This window comes from Myxocyprinus asiaticus, chromosome 28 (assembly GCF_019703515.2).
Source record: "Myxocyprinus asiaticus isolate MX2 ecotype Aquarium Trade chromosome 28, UBuf_Myxa_2, whole genome shotgun sequence".
NCBI lineage: Eukaryota > Metazoa > Chordata > Actinopteri > Cypriniformes > Catostomidae > Myxocyprinus > Myxocyprinus asiaticus.
Window position 1 is genome coordinate 24574291 of NC_059371.1, and position 14407 is coordinate 24588697.

General features: G+C 35.8%; 3 protein-coding genes across 4 annotated transcripts in view; 2 read left to right on the plus strand and 1 right to left on the minus strand.

Annotated features, from left to right (window-relative positions):
* LOC127419526 (cAMP-dependent protein kinase inhibitor gamma-like) overlaps window positions 1-8127 on the plus strand; it is a 46812-nt gene extending 38685 nt beyond the window's left edge. The window contains exons 2-3 of the mRNA XM_051660992.1: window positions 2050-2231; window positions 7296-8127. Coding sequence (XP_051516952.1) covers window positions 2078-2231; window positions 7296-7378 — 237 coding nt within the window. The 5' untranslated portion in view covers window positions 2050-2077 and the 3' untranslated portion in view covers window positions 7379-8127. The remainder of the gene's footprint in view (window positions 1-2049; window positions 2232-7295) is intronic.
* LOC127419518 (formin-like protein 3) overlaps window positions 1-14407 on the plus strand; it is a 489255-nt gene that overhangs the window by 462289 nt on the left and 12559 nt on the right. The gene's annotated exons all lie outside the window — the stretch shown is intronic.
* The window catches only part of LOC127419522 (adenosine deaminase-like), a 36490-nt gene continuing 30628 nt past the window's right edge, over window positions 8546-14407 (minus strand). For both annotated transcript variants that reach the window (XM_051660984.1, XM_051660985.1), the window contains 5 exons: window positions 13996-14067; window positions 13538-13639; window positions 12437-12504; window positions 9821-9950; window positions 8546-9687 (listed from right to left, as the gene is read on the minus strand). In XM_051660984.1, coding sequence (XP_051516944.1) covers window positions 9583-9687; window positions 9821-9950; window positions 12437-12504; window positions 13538-13639; window positions 13996-14067 — 477 coding nt within the window. In that variant the 3' untranslated portion in view covers window positions 8546-9582. The remainder of the gene's footprint in view (window positions 9688-9820; window positions 9951-12436; window positions 12505-13537; window positions 13640-13995; window positions 14068-14407) is intronic.

Sequence of the window (14407 nt, forward strand, 5' to 3'; positions counted from 1 at the left end):
CTACCAATGGGAATGCAGGCTTTGGTACTTAAGTGATCTGCCACCTTATACAGTTGCATTCTGGAGTCAAGTAGGAATGTCTGCTAGAAACCAGCAGCACAGAGATGTGTAAATGCCCCTTTAAAATGCATCTTATGCAGTTCTGTTCATTGAATGCTCTGTCACAGGTTGCTCTAGTAAGCATCTCAATACAGGAGGTAGCTTTTTAAGGGGTTTGTTTAATTTTGCTGTTTGCTTCAGGGGCATAGAAACCATTATCACTTGAAATTTCTATTTTTTTTAATGCCCCAGATTTTGGATGGACCTTTACTTTTCATGTCAAATGTCTTCCCACTTTTCAGATTGTTCCTTCACCCCTGGTTTGCTCAGCACCACTTAAGCGTTTGAAAGTAATAGAAAAAGAGAGAGAACTATAAAAAGAATAGAAAAAACAGAATGGTAGAAAGAGAGTGAGAGATGAAAAGAGGGTGTAAGGATAGAGAGAGGTAAATGGTAAGGAAGGATACAGAAAGAAGGGAGGGATGAGAGAGCGAGCATCAAAATCCTGCACTACGATTTATGCCATGTAATTTTCTCTGAAGCAGTGGGGCGGAGAGCAGAAGGCAAACATATAGCATCATATTTGTTTGTGTGTGGTGGTGAATTTCCCTCACCCTCTTGCATTCCTCTAGAATAACCCTTCTCTTCTGTTGTCCCCTCTTAATACGATATCTTAAAATGGAACAGCTGTATAGATCTGCAGTGTTTTTAAGGAGTCACAACCCACTTAAAGGGACTGTCAGTGCTGGGTTACTTCTTAATTGTAATCTGTTACTGATTACAAATTACATGACTAAAATTGTAGTCAGTAATGTAATCTCTTGGATTACATTTTTAATTTAATATTGCTTTTGGATCAGATTTTTAGATTAATCTAATCTGATTGCTTTTGGATTATTTCTGAACAATTTTTTTTCTATTTGATGTTTCAGGCATTTGAGTTGGATAAGCTTGTACCATTTTGACATAATGTTGCTTAAATTCAATAAATAAAACTTACTTAATGGATCAAAATATGGTAATTAATTTTGTGGACCTGATGCACCTGAGGCGATTATGCTACATTTGAAAAAGCCAGCTCGGCAGGAAAATAACTTCTAAGCATGCGTGGATTTAAAGAAAACTAAATTGGGAAATTGGGAATGAAAGGCAGGACATCATTTTATTCATCAGTAATAGATTGGATCGTGAAAAGTGGTCTCTGTATGTCAGGTGGATTGAGGAGAGGGGTTGAAATGTAAGAGAGCTTGATGTTGTCATTGTCAGCAAAAAAGGAAAGTTGTTTAAAGAGGCGGAGCATGTTATTAGACTTTGACAAACGTTTACGAAGTCATTTTTGTTGTTGTGTTTTTGTTTTTTTTTGTTTTTTTTGAGCATAATATGCACTGTTGAATCATTTACAATATTATCCGGAATGTAAAAGGTTCCATTATGATTTCATGTTGACTTTAAATGTTGACAGATAGGAGGGGCCACTGAGAGAATGTATCAAAACACAATAGCTTCTCATGCTCCTGTAGATCTGGAGCTCTAAACAACTCCAAAAATGTGTCTAATCAGGCGCTTTGGGTTTTATCTCCTGTTTGCTTGCCAGTAAGGCTCCATATGCCACCATGCACGAATGCTCTTAAGAAACCCTGAGTGTAAACAAGTATGAAAAAATGGCTAACGTGTTGGATGAATGCTTTTGGCTCTTATATAATTAGGCCATGAAATGAGTTCAGCGGCTGAATCTATTAACCTGAGCGTCGAAATAGAACCCCTGAAGTAATAATTACTCCAATTCATCAGACTGCATGTTCTGTCATGGGTATTACTGAGCTGTGAGATTCACAAGCTTGTGTTCAATTATGGTTTCTCTGTGTTAGGAATTATTATTTTTTTTATTATTTTTTATTTTTTTTAAAGAGTTATATGGATTTATTCAGATTTTAATTAAACTGTTGATTCTATTTTTATCAGACTAGTAATTCATCTACCTTTTTTTTTTTTTTTTCTTTCTTTCTTTAGGTGTAATGAGAGGGCATTTCTTAAGCAGATGATGGCAGACGTTGAGACGTCATATTCAGAGTTTATAAACTGTGACCGTACGGGTCGCAGGAACGCGGTACCAGATATTAAAGGAGACGGGGTAGTGGCGGGGATCAGTGAACTTACCAAAGACATGGCTCAGATGGACCTGAAAGCCACTGGTAGGTCAACATTTGCAGTATTTGAAAGGCAGCACTGTATCAATATTCCTTAAACTTTGTACTTTATTTTTCTTCTTCCTAATTCTCCATTAAAACTTTTTGTAGGTAATTTCAGCTTTAAGATTGCTGTCTGTTTTGGGACTTTATAAATGTTATACTTAAGATTCAAATTTTGAAAATCTCCCTTTGACTTTGTTCAACCTTCCAAATCTCATTTTAAATCAACTGAATATTCTAACAATGTGACCGCCAATAGAATGATTACTGTATCATTGTAAACAATTGCATAGTCAATTCACAACTGATCATTTATTTCCAAACTGAACTGCATCTACTCTGGACTCTGCAGTTTGGTCATACTGAATTTTGATCAGTCTTTTCTTTCTTTTTCTATTTTATCATCTATATCCAATTTTACAGTGCTGTTAAATGTTTGAGTTGATTCTCCTGCATTAAAGGGGTAGTTCACCCAAAAATGAAAATGTTCTTATCATTTACTCACCCTCATGCCATCCTAGATGTGTATGACTTTCTTTCTTTTGCAAAATACAAAGATTTTTTGAAGAATATTTCAGCTCTGTTGGTCCTCATAATGCAAGTGAATTGTGGCCAGAACTGTGAAGGTCCAAATATCACATAAAGGCATCATAAAAGTATCCATACAACTCCAGTGGTTTATTCCATGTCTTCTGAAGCGATCCAATCGTTTTTTGGTGAGAACAGACCATGATCATGTAATGTAATGTAAAATGTAATTCCTTTTTCACTATAAATCTTGACAGCAGTCTCCTTGGTGATCATGATTTTAAGCTTGATTACACTTCCTATAACGACATATAGCGCTTTGCTGCGCATGCGTCAAGCACTAGGAAATGTAATCAAATTTGAAATCATGATCATGCCTGGAGACTGCAATGGCAAGATGTACAGTGAAAAAGGAGTTTCATTTTGGTCTGTTCTCACCAAAAACTGATTGGATCACTTCAGAAGACATTGATTAAACCACTGGAGTAATCTGAAGTACTTTTATGATGTCTTTGTGATATTTGGACCTTCAGAGTACTGGTAACCATTCACTTGCATTGCATGGACCTACAGAGCTGAAATATTCTTCTAAGAATCTTCATTTGTGTTCTGCAGAAGAAAGAAAGTCATACACATCTGGGATGACATGAGTGAGTAAATGATAACAGAACTTTCATTTTTGGGTAAACTATACCTTTAACCCACAGAATATAATGACAATGATGCTGAACCAAAGCCCAAATCTAGTTTTTCTATTTACAGTATTATTAATGTAAATTACTGGTGTCAAAACAGTCAGTGCTGCTTATATGATGAAGTGATAATGTTTCTTGACTGCTAGTGGTCTATCAGGTCATATTTATTATGCTACACTGCATCAGTATGAACCATGTAATGACTTGCATTATGCATAAGTTAATATTTTAATATATTACCCATTACAGGCATAATTCACAAAAGAGGATCTGAAGACTTCCACTGGTTTTTCTTTCACACTATCTATTACTTTGTTATCCAGGACATGGCTCTCTAAGGTCACAGTGTCCATAATGAACACAAATAGGTTTCTGTGAGTTTGAATACACGCTGTCACCGCTGACAAAGATTTATTATCTGCCCTCTCAACAATAACTGCTTCCTTGACCATTTCCTATTCGTATGGGAACTATTCCACTCTTTCATACTGAAATAAGAGCCACATCTGTCTCTGTTTGACCCAGTTTCCATAGTTCAAATTCTTGGCACCAATTTATCACTCTGAAATAACCTGAGACTTTCCCATGACCACAAGGACTCTGTCAAGAAGAATGTGTAGCAAGGAAATATACTGCTGAAATCTTTGATATACCTGCCTGAGAGAGCATTTCCTGTTTTTATTCAATTCTTTTGAAGTCTAAGGAATTACCAAGGAGGTCCATGATAACTGAAAAAAAAAAAAATCTATTAAAATTCCCATTCACCGGACCCCCTGGAAGTAGACAATTTGAAATAAGCCATATTTATTTTTTCTGTCTAAATACACTGCTAATTTTGCGTGGCTGCTATTGGAGAAAAATGCTTTTTAGGCCCAGATCAACATAGTCTCATGCCAACTCATAAGAATTTGTATGAGATTGCGAAATTGTAAGATATCGTATGACTTGGCTCGTACGAATATGTACGACTTTTATTCTCATTGAGACCATCCAATCAACAAACAGAATTTCAAATCGATACAATACAAGCATCAAATTTTAGCAAGCCTCCTGTCCAATGCTTTATTTTAAGAAAGGAAATGTCTGCGAGCAAATTTTGTTACTCATTCAATATTTATTTATGCAATACAAATGACTGATGTATGTCAATAACATATGTAATATGCATCCCTCGTCTCGTTCAAAAGCCCCCATGTTTCTGTTTCTTCCGTGGTACACAACAGAGATTTTCCTTTTAGAAATCGAAGTTGGGGTAGGTTTTAGGTAAGGGGTTACACTTCATGATTACATTAAGGTTTGATTTAGGGGTTAAACTTAAAAAAAAAAAAAAATAAAAAAAATAAAAAAAAATCGTAATAACATTTGTTCATTGGTTTGTTTATTTTTCTCTATGGCTGTAAAAGTCGTTTCTTACTGTTTCGCCATCTGGTATTACGATTTGTCATGAGACAAAGTTGGGGCCATGCTTATCAGCCAAACCCTGACCCCTTGAAAATTACCTTCCTTAAAGCTGAACTACAAAAGATTTGTATTTGTTTATTTTTTTACAATTAACAAAAGTTCATTATTGAGTACATAAAAAAATCCATGTTCAAAACCCTGTCCTTGTCTTACCCCGATTCTCTGTTGAAAGGCTACAATAATGATTTGGAGCTGTCGGGTCTGATTTGGCGTGAAATCGCAGGCATATGTCATTCACCCTTGCATGTTTACGTCATGTCCGTTAGCTCAGAAAGAATGTCTGTCTGTGTTGCATGAGTGTTGTGGAAGTGAAATGTGAGTAGTGAGTGCGACAGCTGTTAGTCAGTTGCGGAGTCAGGACAGCAGTGGCTTGAAATCACTCTTCTAGTGGATTCTTTTACTGTTTTTAACTATTTGGCGAAGTTGTTTACCTGCTATAATGCTTGGATATGTTTTCTGTTGGGTTGTTTAAGCTTATATTGGTTTTGTGCTTTAATGAATCAAACATTACTCATATGTACCGATCATGATGTGTTTACACGTTTTTGTTTTTTTCTCGGGGAAGTTACTGTAACGTGTTTACTAATGTTTATGACTTCTGAATATTTTTTAACATTGTTGCAGTTTTGAAGCTCCCTAAGCATGTGTTCCACTGTTTTCTTATTTCTTTTATCCCAGTCACAGAAGTGCACAAGTTGTTGTCACTTTCCATTTGCCCTTTTAGCAGATAAATGAAAACCTTTTTTTTTTGCCTGTCGAAGACCTAGGCTAATGGTCAAAATGTTGCAAGCAAGTGTAAGCCAGTATTTTTTGAGCAATAAATCAGTGTTTAAACAGAGCTAAAAGCCACTAAAGGTACAAGGTAGATCCCCATGAATGTATGTTCATCTCAAGTTGTGATGTACCGATTTCATAGTACAGTAATGTATATTAATTTTAGCGTGTAACCATCTCTTTATTATAACTTTACTTCAAAGAAATTATTAAACGTTTATTATTGTAATTGTTGTATTGCATATTTCTGCATATTGTTTTCATGTTCAATAAAGTATATTTCATCATTATTGAATCCTCGTGTTGTTTTTTTATATTACAGTATTTTTGTTTGCAGTGCATAGACCTACTATTGTAGTATTACAGTTCACTTGCATTGTCTACTGAGGCTGTAGATTGTAATATAAGTTAGAAGACACTACATTTTTATATCAGCCATATTACAAGTTTCACCTCTTAAATTGATGTGCAGTACAATACAAACATTAATGTGTATTGTGCAGTAGATAAAACACTTGAATAATTATATTAAAACGTAATGAAGTGTGTGGTTTATCTTCCTCAAAGTAAGTAATAGCTCGGTTGTAAATGTTTAAACAAATAACACTGTCAACATGAGAATAGCACATCATGACTACAGCTGTACAGGTAAATATCTCAGAGTGATGATCACAGGCAAAGCAGGTAACCTTAAACCATGAGATTCATCCACCAGAAGAGCAGTTTCAAATCACAATTCGCTAAAATATTCCTCCAAGTTCTTGGAATTTTAGGGTTTCAAACACAGATGTCGCTTGTGAACCCAAAGTGCAGCTTTAATTATCTTAAAGGTATAGTTCACCCAAAAATTTACATTTTCTTATCATTTACTCACCCTCATGCCATCCAAATGTGTATTACTTTCTTTCTTCAGCAGAATACAAACGAAAGATTTTTAGAAAAATATCTATGCTTTGTAGGTCCATACAATGCAAATGAATGGTGATCAGACATTTGTAGCTCCAAAAATCACTTAAAGGAAAAACAAAAGTAATCCATATGACTCCAGTTTTTAAATCTGTATATTCAGAAGCGATATGATAGGTGTGGGTGAGAAACAGAACAATATTTAAGTTATTTTTTACTCTTCATTTTCACTTTCAGATGTGAAAGTGAACGGGCACCACATGTGACTTTCAGATGTAAAAGTGAAAGTGGAAATTTAGAGCAAAAAAAAATAACTTATATTTTGATCTGTTTCTCACCCACACCTATTGTATTGATTCTGAAGGTATGGATTTAACCACTGGAGTCTTGTGGGTTACTTCTATGTGTCCTTTATGTGATTTTTGGTGCTACAAAGGTCTGACAACCATTCACTTGCATTGTATGAACCTACAGAGCTGAAATATTCTTCTAAAAATCTTTGTTTGTGTTCTGCAGAAGAAAGAAAGTCATACACATCTGGGATGGCATGAGGGTGAGTAAATGAGAGAATTTTCCATTTTGGATTAACTATCCCTTTAATATTTGTGTTAAAAGTCTCTCAAGTTATTCTCTAAGCATGTCAAGGGGATCTAGTCTGACTAGAAAGCCAGATGCTAACAGTTGTCATATCTTTGTCTTTTAGAGGGAGACACCTCTGGATCTCCAGCCCCTGAAGTGGAGGCATCCGGGAGCCAGGACAATCCAGGGAACAAAGGACCATCATAAAGATCAAGAATGACCTGGAGGAGAGAAGAGCTTGGGGAGTTCTCTCCTTTATCATCACTAATTCTCCTCATCTTTGCTCATCGGGCAGCAGTGAAGAGATCCTCTCATAGACTGCCGTTAAGGTGGACGTCCACCCATTGCATGCTGTTGAGTGCCTAAGAGACAGATGGAGAAGACACTGCCTTTGCAAACACCACTACATGGGATGGATGAGTCGAGGACTTGCTTGAGCATTCATTGACAGTGCTGAGTGATGGAATATTGTTTTTTGTTTTTTAATTACAGATCAAACAGAAGCACAGATATTTTGATATTTTTCCATCCCAAACGTTAACTAAACTGTTCATTATGAACGTGAGTTATTGGTGAAATACTCAGACCTACTGTATACTATAAAGAGTACCAGATATAGCCTTTTTGTTACAGTCCATGCACCGATGACTTTACTTATTATTAGTTATTTTTTTATTTTTAAATACAGTGACCACTACAGTTGAAGTAGGTCTGATTATAAACAAGAATTCCTGAATATTTCCTAAGGTCAGAAGAGAATTGTTTCTATACTTCATTACATACTGTAATACAAATGTAACATAATTAACAATATTTATGTTGTATCTGATTTATTGTTTTCTGCTTCTGGCATTGTTTTGTGGTTTTTGTCAAACTCTCAAAAACACTTGTTGAAACACTGCATTTATATTGTGACTATAAATGTAAGTACCTCAAAATAAACAGGAATGACATTATTGCAGTTTCAAAGTCTTAATTCATAGGACTCAAGTACACAGTACATGGATGAAATTCTAAACAATCTGCTTGAATATAAACTGAACATTTATTCAGTCTGGATGAAAGTTGCATGCCTTGATGTGAGCAGAATTACCATTTAGAGAATTTTTAGCTACAAGACATAGTACCAGGCAGGTGTGGAATTCATTTTTTACTTTCTTGTGGACTCCCACTGGGGAGAGGTTTTTAAATGTGGGGTGCGGGTATTAAGCAAGTTATTTGCATTGGATTTCCATTTTTTCAAATTGGGGAAAATAATCATAAGACAGTCACCCAAAACTGCATTTTTGTTTAGAAGTACAAACCCTATCAATTGTGCTAAAAGAATCTCCTCTTAACTTTCCCATTACCAGGTCAAAAATCACACAACAATCATTTCAGATGCAAAATTATCTGTATTGATCTTCTACTGTACAGCAAGTGACAAAGCACACAATCCCTTTCTTCCTAACATTCCCAGTCCCTATTTGTTTTTGTTTTTTTATGCAGTTCACATAATATTACACTAAATGTAAAACCTGACACATCAATTGTTATTGTTCACTGCAGTGTGGTTAAGTCCAAAACGTCAAACATTTAAAATATGAAATAGCAATTCCTGAATTAATCAACTTCTTTTACGTACTGGTAAATGCCCTCTGGTGTTTGAAAAAAGGAACACAACACGTATAGGAGTTTTGCATTTGAACATGATGGTTATTATACCTCAGGGTACATTTATGATATGAAACACTTGAAATAGTTATATATGGTGCTTATGTGATATTTGCATTTTGTATATTGTGTGTGTGTGTGTGTGTATATATATATATATATATATATATATACACACACAAAATGCAAATATCACACAAGCACCATATATATAATGCACTTTTTATGCATTTTCATACATGGTGCACATCTTAAGATGATGCTGATGATTTTGAAAAACTAGGTGCAAAAGAATGCAAAGTTCTTTCTTAATTTTGCATTTTGTGTGCGTAATCTGTGTATACTGATATGAATGTGAAGTATTGTGGATTAAGCTTATGTATATACATTGAGTAATATTTTATGTTTCATACTAAGGCTATAGACATTACAATGCTTGATGAAAACATTTCCATGCAGATAAAAGGCAACAGCATTTGGTTGTACCCAGTATGCTAAGGACAGTGGCTAGTGGAATATAAATGTGGTAAATGTAACATTTACTGTATGTTGATAAATTGCATATTTACATATAAATATCAAAGTTGACTTATTAGATCTTCAATGAGGTCACAAATATTTTAGTTTTATAGTTAGTATTATAGTTCTCCAGCTTTCTGAGAGGTAAGTTTCATGGAATTAGGGCGCACATTCACTTGTGTTAAGGCAAACATTCTGAAAGGCTCTGCACGCTGCATAGTTGTTTACAACAGTGTTTATCAAAAGCCGGTGCTATTCAGCATGCCATAGGCCTCATAAAGTTGATTAACAAGCTCCTCTTTCTCCTTTGCAGGAAGGAAGCAGGACTTAGCTGCATTTATGTTCTGTGGGAAGGGAAGCAGACAGGTCAATTCAGCACTTATTCAGAAATACATGCCCTTTTCACCATTATGTGGGCATCTCACACACACACACAAACAAAGAATAAAAGGAGCCACTTTGCAAATTGTATCTCACCAGTCTCTTAAATTCCTCTTCAGTGAAGCCCATGTCTTCCAGCACCACCTGATAATCTGAGTTCAAGGTGGAGTTGAAGATCATGGGGTCATCTGTGTTTAAGGAGTAGTTGGCTTTGTCCTCCCTGAATCTAAAAACACATTATAAAGAGTAAAGTGAGAAATCCCTTAATTCCTCCTCTTTGCTGTAATACAATGCAAAAAATTTTTAATCAATATTCGTGTCTTGTTTTTTTGTTTTTGCTTTAAAAAACAATTTGCCAATGGAATAAGACAAATAAACAATTCAAAATATACTGTATATTCTGAAAAGAAGACTAAATATTTTATGCAATTTTGCTTCTCATGTATGTATATACAGTATATATATATATATATATATATATATATATATATATATATATATATATATATATATCACACACACACATACAATAGTATATGTATAAAAAAATTCAAATTTCACATTACAACAAAGTTTAAGTACAGAAATATATAAGAATATAAGCCTACTTTCTATATCAGAGATGCCCAAACCAGTGCCCGCCTTGCCGTATATGACGAGTGAAAAAAAATAATTTATATATATATATATATATATATATATATATATATACATATATACTGTATACTTTTTTTTCACTCGTCATACACGGCAAGGCGTGCCAAATAAAAGGTCATCATGGGTCAACTTTGTCAATGGCATATACAGTGCATCCGGAAAGTATTCCCAGTGCTTCACTTTTTCCACATTTTGTTATGTTACAGCCTTATTCCAAAATGGATTAAATTCATTATTTTCCTCAAAATTCTACAAACAATACCCCATAATGACAACGTGAAAGAAGTTTGTTTGAAATCTTTGCAAATTTATTAAAAATAAAAAATGAAAAAAAAATCACGTTCATAAATATTCACAGCCTTTGCCATGACACTCAAAACTGAGCTCAGGTGCATCCTGTTTCCACTGATCATCCTTGAGATGTTTCTACAACTTGATTGGAGTCCACCTGTGGTAAATTCAGTTGATTGGACATGATTTGGAAAGGCACACACCTGTCTATATAAGGTCCCACAGTTAACAGTGCATCTCAGAGCACAAACCAAGCCATGAAGTCCAAGGAATTGTCTGTAGACCTCCAAGACAGGATTGTATCGAGACACAGATCTGGGGAAGGGTACAGAAAACTTTCTGCAGCATTGAAGGTCCCAATGAGCACTGTGGCCTCATTCATTCGTAAATGGAAGAAGTTTGGAACCACCAGGACTCTTCCTAGAGCTGGCTGCCCGGCCAAACTGAGCGATCGGGGGAGAAGGGCCTTAGTCAGGGAGGTGACCAAGAACCCGATGGTCACTCTGACAGAGCTCCAGCGTTTCTCTGTGGAGAGAGGAGAACCTTCCAGAAGAACAACCATCTCTGCAGCACTCCACCAATCAGGTCTGTATGGTAGAGTGGCCAGACAGAAGCCACTCCTCAGTAAAAGGCACATGACAGCCCACCTGGAGTTTGCCAAATTTTCTGGTCTGATGAAACAAAGATTGAACATTTTGGCCTGAATGGCAAGCGTCATGTCTGGAGGAAACCAGGCACCGCTCAACACCTGGCCAATACCATCCCTACAGTGAAGCATGGTGGTGGCAGCATCATGCTGTGGGGATGTTTTTCAGCGGCAGGAACTGGGAGACTAGTCAGGATCGAGAGAAAGATGAATGCAGCAATGTACAGAGACATCCTTGATGAAAACCTGCTCCAGAGCGCTCTGGACCTCAGACTGGGGTGAAGGTTCATCTTCCAATATGACAACGACCCTAAGCACACAGCCAAGATAACAAAGGAGTGGCTCCGGGACAACTCTGTGAATGTCCTTGAGTGGCCCAGCCAGAGCCCAGACTTGAACCCGATTAAACATCTCTGGAGAGATCTGAAAATAGCTGTGCACCAACGCTCCCCATCCAACCTGATGGAGCTTGAGAGGTCCTGCAAAGAAGAATGGGAGAAACTGCCCAAAAATAGGTGTGCCAAGCTTGTAGCATCATACTCAAAAAGACTTGAGGCTGTAATTGGTGCCAAAGGTGCTTCAACAAAGTATTGAGCAAACGCTGTGAATATTTATGTACATGTGATTTTTTTTTAAATTATTTTTTTTTTTAATTTTTTTTTTTTATAAAATTGCAAAGATTTCAAAACCTTCTTTCACGTTGTCATTATGGGGTATTGTTTGTAGAATTTTGAGGAAAATAATGAATTTAATCCATTTTGGAATAAGGCTGTAACATAACAAAATGTGGAAAAAGTGAAGCGCTGTGAATACTTTCCGGATGCACTGTACATATATATATATATACAGTATATGCCATTGACGCAGCTTTTCATTGCATTAATTTAGCAGATTGCAGAGTAATGTTTTTTTAATTTTATGAAATCATAAAGGAGGGGAACCACGGCAACTTTTGTATTTTAATATAATACAGTTTAATGCAATGTCTTTTGGCCCAAGGCCCTCAATCAAGTTTGATTTTTGGCCCATCATAGGAAAAAGTTTAGGCACCTCTGTTCTATATATTTTGACTGCATGAAATGTGACAATCATAATGTTAAGCTCTGTGAATACAATACCTGATGAGAGGATGTTTCTTGAAGTCTGGGTTACAAGCTCCTGTCAGTCTACTAGAAACAGGACACATCTAGAGTGGGGAAACACAAATCAGGATCACAGTGGCACTGCAACATCATCTACATTTAAATCTCCTTTAAACATCTCATAATACTCCTGCTGCTAAAATGTAAATATTAGTAAATTCAGAGAATGTCCAAAGACACTTGTTTTTAAACACGGATGTTAAAATACTGCCCAGCAGAGGGCAGTACGAGTTTACATTTCAGTAAATCCTCCACTTCAGTGTTGCTTAATCCTGCTCCTGAGGGCCCTGGCCCCCAGAACATGTTATATCTTTCTTATCTAACACACCCAATTTAGGTCATTGGGCACTCTGCTAAAGAGCTAATTACTTGAATCAGGTGTGTTAGATAAAACAGGCAACATAAATTATCAATCTGTGATCACTGTACACTGTGAGAATGCATTGGCTACATCATTATTTACATTGGTGAGGTAAGTGGGCATGATGTATAAAGGTTAGCTCTATTAAATAAGAAAATGATAGACTGTTCAAAATGAAGACAAAATGAATTTGGACACTTCCAGGTTGCCAAGCCTTAGTGGAACACAGTGACTGTGTGAACTTGAGGGGAACTGACTTCATATGTGTAAATCCACTAAAATTCACCTTGAGGCCACATGATTAAATATAATAGCAAAAATGGCTCAGGAAAGTGAAGTTAGTTCTGAAAATAGGTCCAGCATCATTTGTCTGCAGATGCCACTTGTTTGACATGACATATATACTGCATATATAGAGGTCCAATAGAATGGGCTAATCAGCCATAAATGGTTGAAATATTGAGTCATTATTGTAGCTGAGCACTTTGACCAAGACCAGAGTCCAGTGAATCATGAACATTTACAGGGTATAATATAATACCATGCATGACAATAGTATTTTTTTTAATCTCGCTAATGATGATTATTGAAGATTTCATGTAGAGAAGATTACGTGGGTGTATGTCTCAAAGCAGTTCTTAGAACTGTCTGAAGCCTGTCACCTTGTCTAACAATGAAGGAAAGTTTGCTAGACAGGTATCCCTAAATAGTCTTACCTCAAAATGCATGTCTTCTTTAAGCAGTCGTTTGTACAGTGCTTCATCTTCAAACGTGTGGTAGCCGTGTCCAATACGTTCTGCTTTCAGAACGTCTACAGCCTAAAAAAGTAATGCACATTTTGGGAAGAGTTGGCAAGCGTATTCATGTCTGAGGGCAACTTCTCTTTTTTGTGTGGTGTGACATTTAGAAAAATGAGCCAAGTGTTTTCTTTTATGCGTTTTCTAAAATATCTAGAAAATGATTAAGTTAAATTTACTTCACAGACAGAATGTCCTAACAGAATAACCCTAAAGTCGACAGTGAAGTACCAACTCAGCATTGTTAGACAATTTTACATCTGAAGATAGCACAAGGTGCAACTTTATGTTTCTGTGGGAAGCACATTTTGTGTCGTTAGGGTTTTCTTGCTGAATAGGTCATATAGTAAATGCTGACCAAAAAAGAAGATTCATACTTCTCTCACAGAAGAGGGAGGGCCCACTTCGCCCGCATGCACTGTTCTGTGGACTGCATATATGACTGCTTTCTGTCAAAAACAAAACTCAATAATCACACAGATTGTGAACTGCCAGCAACATGTTTTTCTGCACAGACAGAACACAGAAAAGCAAAAAAGGAAAAAATAAACATATAAGCATCCTACCATCTAGCATCTTGAAAGGTTATCATTAACTAAAATTAAATAAAAACTAAATATACTGGAAAACTAAACTGAAACTACAAAACAAAAGTAAAAAAATAAATAAAATAAAATAAAAAATAAAACTAACAATTATCATTAACAACTATAAAATAAAAACTAAATATACTGGAAAAATTAAACTAGAACTATAAAAACAAAACAATATTAGCATCCTAGCATCTAG